The following is an 18,090-nucleotide window of genomic DNA, read 5'->3' as shown; positions in this document are numbered from 1 at the left end:
ATCTGTTTTCTCTGTTCACTTTAGCTTCCTACAACTTAACTCTTTTCTTGTGAGTTCAATTTATTTCTGAAGTACATCCTTTAGATGTCTTTTTAACAACAATTAATGAATAATAAACTCTCTCTGACTTAAAATGCCTTATTTTGCAGTGCATATTCATTGTTAATGTAGCTGTCGTAGATATATCTATTATATAGACTGGTGTATCTTTTTATTTTGAAATAAAACATATATAAAAACAAAAGCAAAATAAATATACAGATTAGGGGATTGTTATAAGCCAAACACTTCTTAACCATCTCTCAAGTTAAGAAATAGGAATTTGCCACCCGTGAATATATTTTTATTTAGTTTCCTTGGGATTTTTGCAATATATTCTCAAATGTATCTTCTAGTTTACAGATTCTCTCTTTAGTTGTGTCTACTCTGTTTAATCAGTCTGGTTTTCATTACTCTATTTTTTTCATTTATATAGTTCTGTTTGCTTTTTCATATCTTTCTAATCTTCCCTATGGTTTTCCTTAATGTCTTTCATCTTTTATAAAATATCAATCTTTTATAGATTGTTGTTCTAGTATTTCAGATAATTCTTGTGTTTGGTTTGGGGAGTCCAGTTCACTTAGTAATTTTGAGATTCCAGGGCTGTGTGTACATGAACCCTGGTCCAGCTAGGTTGCGGAAATTTCTCTGGTTCTGTTGTGTGTTCCAGAGTAGCACCATGTTGACCAGATTTTCTCACTTGCCCATACTATGGAGAGAGTAAATTCAGGTCCCAAATCTCCAAGAGGCATAAGCCTTGGGATTTGATTTCACAAGGGGAAATATTTATGTGTTTGTTTTCTAAGATAAGACCTTCCCTTTGTGCAGCTACCACAAAGCATAGGTCATATGCCTACCTCACTGGTTTTCTGCACTCTCTTCATGGCTGGCATCTAGGGATTCCCTTCTTTCTTGTGGGCACAGTCATAGATGATTAACAGTGCTATATTAACTTCGTTTAAAAATCAAACGTTTCTAGATATTTGTTGTGATATTTGTAAAATTAGGATAGGGAAAAAATACAGATGGAAAGTAAGTTTATATTTAACTTACAAATTTATCATAAGCAAATAAGATCAGAATAAAACATTGGCAAATAAAAGGTAGGAATGATTTAATCTAGTATTTATTGAAAAATGCTTAAGAATTTGACAGTTGAGTTTGTATTTGGATTCTTCCTTGGAAGGAAATCATTTTTTTGTCCAGTGCTATCTGATCTTTCTCTCTAAGGAACAGTGAAACCTCCTTGATCAGCTGATCACTTAGCACACAAGAATACTCTGTATTATCCGCCAGGATGGCACACACACACCACTTTTACCATTTTTATGTTCAAGGAAATTCTTGAATAATCTTTCACAATCTTTTAACATTCACAATCTTTTGATTCTGTGCTAGCTTTGATCAGTAATGTTGTGTATAAAGTAGTGTGGATTTAAATGCTAAATAGGTTGATCGCCTTGCCTCCTTGAGAAGAATGTTACCATAAAGATATATTGAACAAATGATAAACAATAGAATTTAGCTATATAATCCTATCCTTTTTATATCATAGTTCATACAACATTACCTAGAAAGCTTTCCTGCTCCCACTACTCACCTTCCCCTCTCATACCTCATCAGTTCATCTTCTTGGTAGAATTATTTGAAAGTCATGCAGTATTCAGTCCAGATGACATGCATCTTCCTTGGCAGAGAAACACAAATTGGAAAGTAAACTAGGGATAGATTTACAAATAAAGGATAAATTCTTAGAAAATCAAGGCTGATACACTATAAGTTAAAACCCAGAGGGAGTAGCACTTCCACTAGGGCAGAGGAAGAGGAAGCAGATACAGAATTGCAAGAGGCTAAAATGGCAATGTTTTAAAGTAACACAGAAATGTAAGAAATGCTTTGTTCACTATTATTTCTCAGTAACAGGAATTTCCCAACTCTTAAACTTTAATTTTTCTATCTCCTGGAATTTCAGTCAAATAGATATTTACTAATATAGATACTACCTGCTCCCTTCCACCACCTCCACCCGAAAAACCACAGCAAACAAACACAAAACAGAAGCTAAAGTGAATTAAAAGGAAGCTTAAGGGACGTCCAGGTGGCTCAGTGGTTGAGCACCTGACTTTGGCTCAGGGCATGATCCCGGGGTCCTGGGATCGAGTCCCATGTTGGGCTCCCTGCGTGGAGCCTGCTTCTCCCTCTCCCTATATCTCTGTCTCTCTCTCTGGGTCTCTCATGAATAAATAAATAAAATCTTTTAAAAAAAAAAGAAAAAAAGAAAAACATCTTTAAATTTCTTAGGAAATTTCAAAAGTAATATAAATCATTTATAATTTCATACCCAGTACAAGAGCTCAAAAATCACACAGAGAAGTTGGACAATATCTCTTTGTGACTTACTGTGGTTCTCAGCTTTCCCCTCTGTTGAGACAATCAAGAACTGAGCTGCATAGTTTTCTTTGTCAGAGAACAGAAGACATGGGAATTGGTAGTGACTATCAGACCTTTCTAGTAATTGGTAAGATCTATGTGTTTCATGCCCTCTTTACACTAAACATATGAATATCCAGTATTTTGAAGAAGAGGGTACATACTTCCATGATCCTCAGCTTGTAAAGTTTAATCATTGTCTCATACTTACAAGGAAATATGTATAATTTCAAAATAGTTTGTGACATGGAGCTGCCTGTAGATGGAAGTGAAAGTTTATATTTGCTTAAAAAAAAAAACAAAAAAAAGACTAGTTTTCTAAATAAATAAAATCTAGAGAAGCTATCAATCAAAACTCATTGTCTTTTTACTCCTAAACCAGTTTGGAGAATTATTTTTATTTTTTTCAGTATATCTAAACTTGATTTAGGATATAATGTTTTAAAGGTATCTTTTAAAGATGAGATCAAATAATAAATACTGTGACTTAGTAATTTTCATGATTCTGTACATCAGCAACACAGTGATTTTTACTTACCCAAAAAAAAATCTATGGCATAATAAATAGTATATTAGCTTAAAAAAACTGGTTTTATGAAGTTTGGGGGTTTTTTGAAAGTAATTTTGTAGTATTTTTAATAATTCAGTAAATAGATGAATGCTTCCCAATATACACATTTTTTCTAAGCATGTCTAATAAAGTTATTATTCATTACTTTTTATTTGGAAATTAAACGGAATCAATTTTATTTAGCTTCATTTTTTCCAGTAGTTTGATACAAAATTACCACTTGGTACTGAAATGATGAAGCAGAGAGATAATGGCATTTAACATATGGTTTATATTAGCTATTCAATAACATTCTGCTAGGTAACAAAAAAGATTTTATGCAGATATAAGCATAAGTAAATTCTTTTAGTTTCTAGGGACTAGTAATGTTTCAGCATGTGTAGCATAAAAAGAAAGAAATGAATTATGTAACATTAATTATATTATAATTATATATAATTATATAACATATATATTATAGTTAAGTAATTTTAATACATTTGTTACCAAAATGTTTAAATAAATTTATTATATTTATTTTCTCTGGCTTAACTTTCCCTTAATAAAGTAAAGGTCTTCTACTTAATTCTATAACATTGCTAGAGTAGTGTTCTTTACTTTTGAAATTGGTAAATTAGGGGAATTTGTATTTTTCTTAAAACTTTGCTGGTGGAAGAAGAGTAAAGTGTAAATTGAAAAGTTTCCATTAAAGTAATTTTGTAAAATATTTTGATGGCACCAAAGTGCCTTAAAAAGCTTCAGATACAGCCATATGAATGTATCTTGTTAAAGAAGAATTCTTTTTTCCCTATTTAATGTATCTGTATAATAATTTAGATATATACTCTCCTTTGTTTCATTGAGATGAGTCATATGACACATCATTTAAAAATTCAGATTTTTAAATCTAGACCTTTTTAAAGCTCTACAAAAGAGACACAACTGCTTTAAGAGAGTCTTTATAAAAAACAAATTTGCTCATTATTTCTAAACATATGATTGGCAGTGCCAAATCTAAACAAAATAAGGTAGGAAAAACTTTGGGGGGTCATTTTTCATGTTTGGGTTCCCTATCCCCCTTCTTAGGATTTGGTCTCTTTTTTCCCTTAATGTTTCCCAGTGTTTTCCCAATCTTGCCTATCTGGAAATAAAGTACTAACATATTAGACAGGCCCTATAACTCAACTAGGACAGTTTCGAAGTTTACAAAAAGAGTGGTATGAGAAACCAGTAATTGAAATACACGCACATACTGAAAAAAAAGCAATGAATGGGTGGGTGGATGGGTGGGTGGATGGGTGGATGGATGGGTGGGTGGGTGGGTAGATGGATGGGTGGAAGGACAGGTGTGTGGATGGACGGGTGAGTGGCTGGATGGATAGATGGATGAGAGGATGTCAGTCATGGGAAGGACTCATAGACAGGACTCACTGTATAAGGGGTGGTGTGTCCTAGTGGAAGGGGATAGTCTGTCAAGTGGATTCTACCACTGCTTTTCTACTGGGGTGTATCTCAACCACTAACAGGTAATACTTTTTTTTGTCACTTTTGTGGTTTGAAATCAAATGCCTTTTTGTTTGACTGTTTAAGGCTGAAAGAGCATATTCCTTTTGTGGGACTATTGAATACATGGCACCGGATATTGTCAGAGGGGGAGATTCAGGACATGACAAGGTATGTTCTACACTTCCTTACAGCTCTGTAATATGTATTAGAACTTAGTTAATACCCTAAGTCCAATCTTTTCAATAGAGCCGTTGTTCTGGTATTGTCTTACCTTCATTGTTTTCTCTCCTTTGCTTTGCATACGTGAACACATGATACCTAGTGTTTTAGAGGAAAAAGATAGACTGTGTTGATTACCTCTTCAACAGAAATAAGCATTGTAACAATCCTTGGAGAAAGAAAAAAATCCTACACTCAAGATAGTCCAAGTTTGTTTTCCTCAGCCCTCTGTAAATGAAGACTGTAGAAGAAGCGTCTTAAGTAGTTTTGTTATAAAATCTAGGACACATATATTTTCTTATTATATTAAAAGGTACAGTGCCATCTCAGTGCTTTTGCTGTATGAATAACTTTCCCCAAAAAAGGAATTTTGACTACTTTTTGTTCTTCATCTTCCCCTTGCCCTCATCCCCTTTCAAAATCCCACATATTCAGCCCAGATATCTTAAGTGTAGAGAATCTTTGGTCTCCTTATTAATGACTAATCAAATATTTATTTTTTAAAATATTTTATTTAAATTCAATTTGCCAACATATAGTATATCACCCAGTGCTCATCCCAATTATATATTTAAAGCCTGTTCTTCAAGTTGGTGTGGTATTGGTTTCAGGCTGTATGATTAGGAATCTGATTGTTGATCTGTATCATCTTAAGAGCTGGCTTCAAATGCAACCACAAAACATTCTGAGGATCCTGACTTAGAGGGCAGTAAAACTGCTCGTAAAAAGAAAATAACTGAATTGCTGGTTTCATTTGCTCCATGGTATTCTTTGAAACTACTGTCCACAACAGTTTGTTAGGAATTTATAACTGTTAAAATTTGAAAATTACCTTCTAAGACCTAATGTAATCAACTTTAGGGACAAAAATCTTATAGAACCTCCTACAACTCCTGCATATCTGAGGTCCAGGATATAGCTAGTCAATAAATACTCTTTCCTGTTCACAGAACACTTTGATGTCTTTGAGTTAATTAAATGTGACACAATATGCAAAGTGCTTATTAGTGTACTTGGCTTTACACTGTTCCTTTTACAGTTGCAGTCTGTCTGATTATGTTTTATATGTGATGCTTATGTATTTTCTTTGAAATGGCTCTAAGTTCATAAATTTCGCATTGTCTCTCTGAAACCTTTGTCCTGAAATTTGGAAGCAGGGTTAAAAATTTTAGCATCCAGTTAATATCTTATTGATAGAAGCTTATGTACTCAACAGATACTGAAATCTTGATTTGCCTAATTATAAAATAACTAATTTTCAATATATCAGGATTCTTTAAATTATGTATAATTTACTATGCTCTCAGTTCAGGTAACTATATTTATAAGTTGGTTTCCAATTCAGATCTCATTTTATTTTATATTATTTTAAGTATCTTCATGCTTCCCCGAACCAAGAGTCACACAAATGAAGATATACTGATAGTTTCTGTAAGAAGAATTGTTTTAAGTGGTTCTGAAAATATAATACTTTTAGAAGGGATTTTTAAAAATTTTTGTCCTTTAAGTTCAAGGAATTTCATAATATTTATTGAACCTAAATAATAAAAATGCAGAGTGCTCCCTTTTTTTCCTATCGTAAGTCTAAAGGTTTTACTTAAAAATTTAAATTATGTATTTAAAAATTAACCAAAGTAAAACCATTACTTAATGATTTAGGAAATAATGAAAACACTTTCAGCCCCTTGATTGACTTTGCTGTGTTTAAATTCTACCCTGAGAATACTTGGGATATTTGTTTCTAAATGTCTTTCTTGCACGTGCTTCATTTAATACTTACACAGAAAGCTAGATACAAAATCTTTTTGTTAAAATATTTTTCAAACATGTAGTTTTATTCTGTTCATTTTACTTTCTTATAGAAATGACATTATTGTTTTATAGGCAGTTGACTGGTGGAGTTTAGGTGTTCTAATGTATGAGTTACTAACTGGAGCATCTCCTTTCACTGTCGATGGCGAGAAAAATTCCCAAGCTGAGATATCTAGGTAAGACTTAACAAAATAAAATAAATGTATTGTTTTCTCAAAGGAACTTATCAAATTTCTGAAATTAAGGCTGATAGAAAAGATAATTTTTTAAATGAGGATAGACAAAATAGTGTTCAAATGGTAAATTTCCGTTTATATTCATATAGAATGTAGATATATAACATTTACATTTCTTTATATTTTATACGCCTATTTAGATCTTAATTCTTCTCATAAGGATAGTGTCAAAATGTTTGTGTGCTCCAAAGCACTTCTTATATTGTCTTTACCTAGTACATCGCATATTGAGAAGTGTCTTTGTTGGACACTTTTTTCCCACTGTATGCTGAATGTAAGTCCTTTGCAAATAAAGAAACAGTAGTGATATTTTCAACTCATGGATATATAGGCTCAATAGAAGCAAACACCATAAAATCACCTCCTGTAGGATATCGTAGTAGCATTATCCTATTCTTTTCTTCATAGCAGCTGTCACAATTGCAGTGTTACATTTGTGTTCATAGTTATTTGATTAAGTCTATCCCACTAGATTGTAAGCTCTGTGAGAGCAAGGAGCACGTCTGGCTTTGATCTTCAGGGCAGTGTGTTCATGTGCCAGCACAGTGCTTACCATGCAGAACTCCATAAATATTTTTGGAATGAAATGAGTTAATGAACAAATAAACAAACAGTGTTAAAACATTATACTAATTACTAGTTATGTTTTTGTCCTGTTTTTACTTGAATTTTGTAACTCTGAGAACAGATTTGACATTAAAAATTAAAAATTGAGACTTCCACTTCTTACCAAGATGGAATAACAGGGACTGGATTAACTTTCCTGCCTGAAACAGTTTTTAAAATGAGCCAAATACATGAAACACCAGTATTGAAGACACTGAACATCTAGCAGTGAAGGCCAGTGAAACGAAAATCAACGAGGTGAGCCCTCTGATTGCCCAGCTGACAGCCTTAGAGAGTAGCCAAGCTGCAGGGCAGGGAGGGGATGCGTAGGCAGAGTTGAGGTTGATCTAGGATTCTGGGAAGCCCCAGGCAGCTAGCGCTTGCAGGGCAGAGTCAGAGAGAGGTTTGGAGACTTGCAGAAGGTACCCCCTATGGTATTCGATGAAGGTACTGATAAGCACATCTGTGTGAGAGAGCTGCTCAGGATAGTTCAGATGTGATTTCTCTCTAAACTGATCTCTAGATTCAACACAATCCCAACCCCAAGTAGGCTTTGGTTTTCCCGTAGGAGTTGACAACCTAAATTCATAGAGGTACACGGAAGACCTAGAATAGTCAAATCGCCTTTGAAAAAGTAGACCAAAGTTGATTTCTGGGCTTATAAGCTACAATAATTAAGACACTGGGGTGTTCATATCAAGATAGACAAATCATCAATGAACTAGAATAGAAAGCCCAGAAACTGTTTAGATAGAGACAGAGGCAACTGGTTTTGTTTTTGTTTTTACAAAGGTGCAAAGTCAGTTTGGTGGAGAAAACATAGTCTTTTCAACAAATGCTAGAACCACTGTCATATGGGGAGAAGAAATAAACTTCAATAAATACTTCAAAGAAAAATTAAAAATAAATCATAGACCTAAATGTAAAATCTAAAACTACAACATTTCTGGAAGAAAACATAAAGGAAAATCTTTGTGACCTTGGGTTAGGCAAAGATTTCTTAGATACAACACCAAAAGTGCAGTCCATAAAAGAAAACACTGGTGAATTGGACTTCATCAAAAGTACGTGCACTCTTTGAAGGAAACCAAGAGAGTGGAGAGACAAGCCACAGACTGGGAGAAAATGGCAGATCCTGCATTTGATAGAGGACTGGTGTCCAGAATACATAAGGAAGTATCAAAATTCAAGGGGGGAAACATTCTCCCCTTGAAAAATTCTCAAAATTCTCCATTTTGAGAAATGGGCAAAAGATTTTAACAGCTCACCAGAGAAGATCTATGAGTGGCAAATAAGCACGTGAAAAGATGACCAACATCATTAGTCTTTAGGGAAATGCAGACTAAACCACAGTGGAGATGCCACTGTGTACTCACTGGAGTAGCTACAAATAAAGAGCCGGACTGTGGCAGGGTTCTCTAGAGGAACAAAACCATTCGGGTTTATGTATGTAGAGCCAGCACCAGAACTCTCTTCTATATATAAATTTATTTATTTTGTTGTATTATAAGGAATATAATAACCATATATATTTATATATATATAAATGTATTACAAGGAATTGGCTCACATGATTATGGATTCTCAGAAGTCCTAGGATCTGCCACTTGCAAGCCAGAGACCCAGTCCTGAGAATAAGAGGAACCTGTGGGTATAAATCTCAGTCTAATGGCAGAAGACCAGCATCCTTTATTAAGCTGGCAGACAGCAAGGGTGGAATCCTCTCTCCTCTGCTTTTTTTTTTTTTTTTTTTTCCTATTCAGGCCCTCAAGGGATTAGTTGTAGCCTACCCAGCGGGAAGAGGATTCTACTTTACTGAGTCCACCAATTCAGATGTTAATTTCATTGGGAAACACCCTCACAGACCCACCCAGAAGCAGTGTTAAATTTGGGCAACCTTTAGCCCAGTCAGGTGACACTGCAGATTAACCATCATAAATCCACCCCTTGTCAGTTTGGCAGCCAAGCACATCTCCTTAAATTGTATTTAATCTCCAAATAAAAACAATAACAAGGTCATAATTATACCAAACATGATATTCCTATCCTGCATACAATAGGAAATGCACCAACCCCTTACATAAAAAATTAACAATACTTAATGCCATGATATAAAGTCAACACATCTTACATAATAAAGGAATAAGAGAGGAAAGACATTGTAATATTTTAAAATGATTTATGCACACATATTTCTACACAGGTATATTCGTAACAAAATACGGAGGAAATACAGCGATTTCTGTAATGGTTTTGGGATCGTGGGTGGTATTTATAACTACCTTCTTCCGCTACCCGCTCTGTATTCCCTTTGTCTTCAGCAAGTACCTTGTGGAATGATCCAGTCAGTCATTCCTGAAGAATCTGGGCCTTTAGTTCTCCTGCCTGGATTGGGTTGTTAGAGTTTTCAGTTGACCTTAATCACAGGACATGGTAATACTAGTAGATACTCTAAGGGATCTGCTGTATTTCTGGCACTCTTCCTTACTTTCAGTGTGGAGTAAGTAGTCTAATTTCCCCTCGGTGGTGAGGATCCATCACCCCAGCCGGCACCAGAACTCCCTTCTTTGCCTATTGATTCAGGAGGTGACCCCAAAGTGGCTGGGTGGCTGTCTTAATTTCCAACTCAATGGACTCATTTATTGTTTGTCTCTTGGTGGATGCATTCCTTTGCCTAGAACTAAGACTTCTAGGCTAGCACAGCATAAAGTCATGGGAACAGGAAGCAAACATTTTGCCAGGGAGTCACTGGGGAGTAATAGTGAGTGGTGCAACTCTCAACTCCACCTCATGATTTCTGGGTCTGTGAATCCTGGTATGGGAGAAACAGCACCATGCATTGGATGTGGATTCAGAGCATTTACAGCCTCCTGGAGAACCTTGCTAGAGCCCTGCAACATTTTGTTGCCTAGCTAACACTGTAACTGTTTCTTCAAAAAGCCATTCCACTGTCCTGTCAAGCCAGCTACTTCAAGATGGTGGAGAACTTGGTAAGACCAGTGAATTCCATGAGCATGGGCCCACTGCTACATTTCTTTTGCTATGAAGAGAGTTCCTTGATTAGAAGCCATGCTGCATAGAATACGATGACAGTGCATAAAGCATTTCTTAAATCCACAGATGGTAGTTTTGGCAAAAGCACTGCATGCAGGGAAAGCAAATCCATGTCTATAGTAAGCATCTATTTCCAGTTAGAATGGAATATTGCCCCTTACATAATGGAAGCAGGCCCATGTAATCAACCTGTCACCATGTAACTGGCCGATCTCCCTGAGGATTGGTGCCATATTGGGCACTCAGTGTTGGTTTCTACCGCTCGTCGATTGGGCACTCAGCAGTAGCCATAGCCCTGTCAGTCGTGGTGAACAGAAGTCCAGGTTGCTAGGCCCACACTTAACATCTTTCCCTACCACCACAGCCACTTTGGTCATGGCCCACTGCGTGATAATAAGGTTGGACTGGACTAACTGGTATCTATAGAAGAGATCATCCTATTCTATAAGAGATTATTAAAATCCTCCCTGCTGAGGTTACCCTTTGGTGAGCATCCACATGGAACACAAATATCTCCACCTTTTTCTCCTCGTTCAAAGAGTTCTATCCTTATACCTCTTACTCAAATATCTTTGGCAACCAAACTTGCTTGTCACCAGTATTCTAATCTTCCAAGTCCTTGACCATCCAGCCAAACCATTGGCCGCTGCCCATCAGTCATTAAAATATTGCATATCTCGCCATTTCTCCTTCCAAGCAAAATGAACATCCAAATCCTGTCTGCTGGGAAGATTTCCCTTCACCATGTCCTTTAAGGGATGTGCCAGAAGGTTGCTGTCCTGCTTCAGCTGTCCCCTTGTGGGTAGTGCCTGCAGATGATGTGGAATGATCTGTAAACAAGGCCTGAGTCTTCTCTTCCTCTGTCACCCATCATAGGGAACAACCCATGAAGCCATAGATAAAGGCTAGGAGACAGAAGTGGGCATCTGGGTTGCTTTTTCATGTAACTCTCTGGTGCCTTCGTGACCTACTCAGGCACCATGTGATGATGGAGTGCTGCTGACAGATAATACCCATGGGTATCTCAGGTTTCATGGAATTTGGGAACCCATAGTTAAGTGTCTAGTCTCTGTTTAGGCCCAAGAGCAGACCAAGAGCTGTTTCTTAAAAGGAGAGTAGTTATCTGCAGAACATAACACGGTTTTGCTCCAAAATCCTAAGGGTTTATACTGTAAATCACCACTAGGGGCCTGCCAGAGGTTCCAGAAGCATCCCTATTTACCACTGACATGTCAGGCACTATGGAATCTGCTGGAACATAGATCCAAGTGGCAGAGCAGCTTGGACAGCAGCCTGGACCTGTTGCAGAGCTTTCTCTTGTTCTGGGCCCCATTCAACAGCGTCTTCTCGGTCACTTGATAAACAGGCTGGAGTCATACTCCCAAATGAGGAATGTATGACCTCCAAAATCCAAAGATCATTCCTCTTTTTAGTTGTAGGTGGGGTCAGATGCAACAAATTATTCTTCACTTTGGAAATAGTATCCCATACCCCTGGAGCCCTAGACATCTCTCACCTAGAAGGTCCCTGATTTTTAGTTAGATTTATTTTCTACCCTCTGACCTACACATGTCTTCCCAGTCTAGAGTAGTTGCTGCTACTTGCTTACCAGGTCCAATCAGCATCAGGTCATCAGTATAAGAGATCAGTGTGATGAAGAAGAGAAAGACAATCAGGAGCTTCACAAAGTAATTTCTGACATTGGCCAGAGAGTTGAAATACCCCTGACAGAGGGCATAAGAGTACATTGCTGGCCTTGGGAGCCGAAAGCAACTCCTTTCCATGGGCCTTACGGACAGTGGTGGAGAAAAAAGGCATGTGCCAGATGAATAGCTGTGTGCCAGGGTGGTGGTAATTTGTTCAAGCAATGAAACCGCATCTGGTATAGCACTGCTGTTGAAGTCCACACCTAGTTAAATTCATGGTACTCCAGTGTCCTCTCCAGATCCATCTGTCTTCTGTACAGGCCAATATGCAAGGGGTAGGTGGGAATCACCACTCTTACATCTTTCAAGTCTCTGATAGTGGCACTAACCTCTGCAGTCCCCCAGGAACTTGATCTTACTTTTGGTTTGACTATTTCCCTAGGTGGAGGCAGTTCTAATGGGTTCCATTTTTGCCTTTCCCACTATTACTGTCTTCAGTCCATAGGTCAGGGAACCAGTATGAGGATTGTGCCAGCTGCTAAGTATGTCTCCTCCAATTATGCGTTCTGGAACTAGGGAGAAAACCACAGGTTGGAGTCAGGGTCCCACTGAAGCCACCATGAGATGGAGGTGAAACTCCATGGGTCACCTGACCTCCAGAAGCCCCTTTTCTGACTGGTGGGCCACATGATGTTTGGGACTCCTGGAATAAGTGTCCCTTTAGAGCCAGAATCCAGTAGTCCCCAGAAAATCTGGTTTCCTTTTCGTCAATGAACAGTTCCTCCAGTAAGAAGCCATAGTCCCCTTTGGGGAAGGCTGGGAGAAAGATTCACAGTATAAAATTTCAGGGTCCTTTAGTCAACCCACCTTCCCCTTCATTCAGGAGGTTCTGGGGTTTGTAAACTGCCTCAAGGGTGGGAGTTGATGGCCAGTTTACTAAGGGAAGGCAGAGGAGATGACAAAGGGACACCAGCAACTTTTAGATGGTGGTTGTGTATGTTCCTTTCTTTGGTCATAGCAGTGATTTCACAGGTGTATACATCTTTCAGAACTTACAAAGCATGCACTTTGTATGTGGGAAGTTTATCCTATATCGGTTTTACTTTAATGAAACTTAAATTTTTCTAAACATACCTATTACAGGACAGATTAGGAAGGAAATAATTTCTCACTATTCCAGTTTATTTAACTCCAAAGTGATCAGTAATATTTCTTGTTAAAATCATAAAGTCATACCTGTCATCAAAATTTTTAAAAATATGACTTTGCTTATTTTAAATGGGCCTCTTAACAGTTTGAAAATGCCTCAGAATTATAGGAGACCTTGGTGATGGCCTTAAGAATTTGGGTCCCTTTGAAAGTTCATTCCTGTCATGGTGACAGGTGCGAAGTGGGCAGCCTTAACCTGGTGGTGTTCACTAGTGCCTCCTCGTACTGATTCCCCACTCTCTGATTCCACATCCCCAAGCATTCTCTTCTTACAGTTTTCCTTTCCTCCGTGGATCTGCCTGTAGGGAGGTAATATATTGCTGACTGGGACAACGGAAGTATTCTGCTGAACCAAGTGATGTTCAAATTTAAATTGCTTTTATTGCCTTTCGATCAGTCATTTGGCATTCTGGTTTTAGAAGGAGAAAGAGCCTGAATCAGCGTGCCTGAAATCTTAAAAGTTAGAACATATTTTCCAAGAACTTAAGTAGGATTCTTTCCCTTTAATCAATTAATCATCCATTTTATCAGGTTGTTAACAATTTTTTTTTAAAGCTTAGTGTTAACCTGTGATTTCATGGGGGTTTTTTTGTTGTTGTTACTGAAGTTTGTAATAGTATAATAATTCAGTTATCCTACACTACCTTTTCCTTTCTAGGTAATCATTCTGATTGTCTTTCCTGGTGTAAAGTCATTCATAGTCTGTTCTTTTAAAATTATGCACCATTTAATATATGTATATGTACAGTGGTATATTATTATTCAGCCATTAGAGAGGATGAGATTTTGGCCATTTGGGACAATGTGGTTGGACCTAGAGGTACTATGCTATGTGAAATAATTCAAAGAAAGAAAGACAAATACTATATAATTTCACTTATATGTAGAATCTAAAAAGCTAAACAAAGAAGCAAACAAACAAACAAACAAAAAGCAGAAACAGACCCATAAATACAAAAAACAAACTGATGGTTTGGGGTAGGGTATAAAACAGGCAAAAACAGATGAAGGGAATTGGGAGATACAGGCTTCCAGTGATGGAATGAGTGAGTCTTGGGGATAAGAGGTACAGCACGGGGAATATGGTCAGTGGTGCAGGAATAGTGTGTGGTGACCTGTAGCCACACTTGTGATGAGCAGAACATAACATACAGACTGGCGGAATCACTGTCCTGCACACCTGAAACTCATTGTGCCAACTCTACTTCAATTAAAAAAAACAAACAAACAAAAAAAAAACCATACATTTAAAAAGTGAAAGAAAAGGTACCATTCTGATAAATGTGTATTATTATATTGTCCTTTGTCTTAATTAGCGAAGGGCTCTTTTCACCGTTGAATTCTTCCGTTCCTTCATTTTTGTGATCTTCCCTGAATGCCACATACTTCCCAGAGCTTTGACCTGGGGAGCTCCAAAATAACATCTTGCCCGATGCTGTTGTTCATAGGTCGCCTACAACCAGAACAAGAATGTTTTTCTGGTAAATCAAATTTTAAAATATAATAAGAATTGAGAAGGAGAGGAAGATTTTCTCTGTGCTATGAGACTCCTTCAGCAGGTGCGGGCAGTCCTCTCCCTTCTGTGGGAGTGCCGGCATTGCATGGGTGGCACATAGTGTAAGGCATTTTCAGGGGAGCCCTTTCCATGACTGAACACCTTCAGGTGTATAAAATCATGCCCCCTTGACATCATCTGAAATCTGCTTCCTCTAAGCTCTGCATGGCAACCCTTGTCCCATCCTCTAAAGAACACAGACCGGTTCCGTTGTTTCTTGCAGACGTTGACAGGGATTTGTGGATCGTTTTATCTAAGGTAAAGCTTTTGTTAGCTTTTCCGAGTCTCTGTCTTCTTTTTGTTTCACTTATGCAGCATGTGCTTTTCTTACTTGTGTGTCTCCCACTAGCTTTTACTCCCTGTCTGCGTAGAACTTCTCTTGGGCCCTGGGTTATGGCTGCGTGGGGAGGTGACCCCACCCCCCAAGGTCTCTATCAGTTCTTCTGGCCGCCCCTTGTCCTTCCTGGGGCTTTGCAGTCCATGACAGTTGACTACCGTGTCCTCACCTGAGAGTCAGTTTGTAGGGGTTCTGTTTGCAGTCCTTCATTGTCTCTAACGGGGTTGTTTCTTTGACTTTGAAATGTAGAAAATATTTGCCATGAGATGTTCATTTGGCATTTCACAGCCCACCAGTAAAATATGCTTCATTGATGTGTCTCACTGTACTGTCGTAAGCATGATACTGTTATAAACTCAGGTCTCTACATTATCAAAATGATAATCATATTTGCTGGACATTTTAGGTCAGGGTAACATTCGTACAACTACAATCGGTAGGCCACATCCATTCTGCTTCCTGTTTTTGGGTGGCCTGTGAGCTAAGAATGGTCATTATATTCCATCTTACATTCTTAAGTGGTTGAAAAAGTCAAAAGATGAACAATATTTTATGACATGTGTATATGATACGAAATTTGAGTTTCACTGTCTGCCAGTAAAATTTTATTAGGACACAGCCACACGCCTGCATTGGGGTATCATCTCCGGCTGCTTTTGGGGCCACCGCAGCAGAGGTGAATTGCTGCCCTGGAGACTACATAGCTTACAAAGCCGAAAATATTTATCGTCTGGCCTTATATTCGTTATTCTTTATCCATTGCTAAGTAACAAACTGCCTCAAAACTCAACGGCTTAAAACAACATACATGAACTATCTCAGAGTCTCTGTGTGTGAGGAAGCTGGGCACAGCTTAGCTAAACCCTCTACTTCCAGGTCACTCACAGGCTGCAATCAGAGTGGCCAGGCTGTAGTTCTTTCAAGGCTCATCTGGGAAAAGACTTACTTCCATCCTGGGAGAGGTTATGGACGTGGCTTTCTGCATTTATAACTCCTTTCTGGAGGAATCTTACTGTTTCTTATATACTTGTGGTTTGCTATGATGGCCTCCCCACTACAGCCTCATCCTTTTGGATGATAAGTTTGGCTCTGTGTTCTAGCTCTTTGCTCTAACTCTGGCTCTTTTCTGTTTAGCAGTCTCTTTGAAATTCTTTGCATCTCATTCTGCTGTTGACTCAGTACTGCCTTTGCTTACTGTCATGTGCAGCGTCTTGGCCCAGGGAACCCCCAAGGTGTGGTTCTCCAGCCTCTCCCATCCCATTTATCTCACCCATTTTTAAGGAAAGGTTCTCTGACAGAGATAGTGAAGTGAGTGAAGTAAAAGCCTTAAGAGCATCATCTGGGTCACAGAGAAAAAGCAGAAAGGAAGAGGGGCAGGGATGAGGTGTGCCAAAAACCATAGCCCGTGTAGTGGGGTCCCAGCTTTTGCCCAAACCGCACCTACCCTGCAATTAAGACACATTCAGGCATGGCTGATAAAGTGGCCTAGTATACCCACTGGGTGGATGAGAGTGCAAGGCTCCTGCCCAGGCAGAGCAGCTCAGTTCTCAGAGCGCTTAGCCCTCGGGGGGAGGTAGGGGGCAAGTCTGTGTCCTATCCAGGGAGAAAATGCTAAACATTGAAAAGAAAAGAAACCTCTCTTACCAAAATCTTTACAAGCTCCTGCACACATCTTGACTTCCCCGAGCCTCACAAGGAATAAAAGAAATGCCCTCTCTTGTGCACCAGAAGCCATGGCAGGAGTGAGCACCCTTCAGGTGGCTTGTGGGGCATAAGAAGGCAAGGGAATGCTGAGAGGTGATAAGGAGGAAGAGTATCTATAGCTCACAAAGGACGTGCCCTGGGGGCCTTGGGGATTACGGGTTGAGAGTGTGTGAGTGGAGTTACAGATTTTGCAGGAGTAGTAAAGAATCTCATTTGATTATTCTCACTGGTGATGTCCAGGGAAATACACGGTGGGTCAAGGAAGAATGCAGTAACAGCCAAAGGGGAGCCTCCCCTCCGGGCAGCCAGTGTGTCAGAGCGGCCATGCTCCTGTGCACCAGCCCCACTGAGGGCCCGGCTCATCAGGGCGCAGCTCTGCACCAGTTTCTGGGCTGAGAAGTCACATCCACCGCTTCCTGGAAGCCTCACAACCTGGAAAACAGATAGCTCTGTGTGCTTGCTTTATGGATGAAGAAACCGAGCTTATCCTCCTCAGGACTCAGAGCCACTGGGAGCTGGGACTGGGGTCACGTACAAAGTGACTCCTGAAAAGTTGCTTCGTGCTCTCCCGTGGCTCACACCTGATTCTGTGCTGCTGGGTTTTTTCCCTAGTGAGGTGGATGTTTACTGCAGGTAAGGGGTTGGGAAGTACTGGCCCGCAGACAACTGGGGGACTGATTCCATTCATCTCTGGAATATGTGCTGAGTTATTTTTACCTCCTAAGGCAGAAGAGAAATCCACAGGCAGAGTTCTTGTTCTAAGAAGGCTTCCACACTGTTTGGGGAAATATGGAATAAATATGACAATTCATGATACCAGGGAGTTTTGATAGATATTTGAGTGGTAAGATGAATGCCACGGAAGTGCAAAGGCAGCGTGGACCCCTGGGGACTGGGAGTGTCAAGGAAGCAGTCACTCAGGATGGAGAGAACCCCATGGGCCAGGCCAGGAGGACCGACAGGCTTTTGGAGGCTGAAGGATGCCTTGCAGATGGTGGGAAATAGCCACAGGATCCTGTTCTCGGGAGGCTCAAGACTTGCTGGCCTCCTAGCCCTGCTTGTGTGCTGTTCTCCATGAGCCTGTGATCTTGTAAATTAAGTTCATTTTATTGCTCCTATTCTAAAAGCAATGTTCACTATAGTGTGAGATGTGCAGGTAGTGTATAATGCGCATGATAACACCCACA

The 18,090-nt window shown here is 39.0% G+C and overlaps 1 protein-coding gene across 5 annotated transcripts in view; it reads left to right on the top strand.

Annotated features, from left to right (window-relative positions):
• Nucleotides 1-18,090, top strand: part of RPS6KA5 (ribosomal protein S6 kinase A5) — a 171,694-nt gene that overhangs the window by 122,428 nt on the left and 31,176 nt on the right. For 4 of the 5 annotated variants that reach the window (XM_077910351.1, XM_077910350.1, XM_077910352.1 and 1 more), the window contains 2 exons: nt 4,610-4,693; nt 6,629-6,732. In XM_077910351.1, coding sequence (XP_077766477.1) covers nt 4,610-4,693; nt 6,629-6,732 — 188 coding nt within the window. Of the gene's footprint in view, nt 1-4,609; nt 4,694-6,628; nt 6,733-7,531; nt 7,657-18,090 lie in introns of those variants that run through there. The other variant, XM_077910354.1, reaches the window with a different exon arrangement.

Source organism: Canis aureus, chromosome 9 (genome assembly GCF_053574225.1).
Source record: "Canis aureus isolate CA01 chromosome 9, VMU_Caureus_v.1.0, whole genome shotgun sequence".
NCBI lineage: Eukaryota > Metazoa > Chordata > Mammalia > Carnivora > Canidae > Canis > Canis aureus.
Note: the sequence above shows the minus strand (reverse complement) of the source record. Positions and strands in the feature narration are given on the sequence as shown.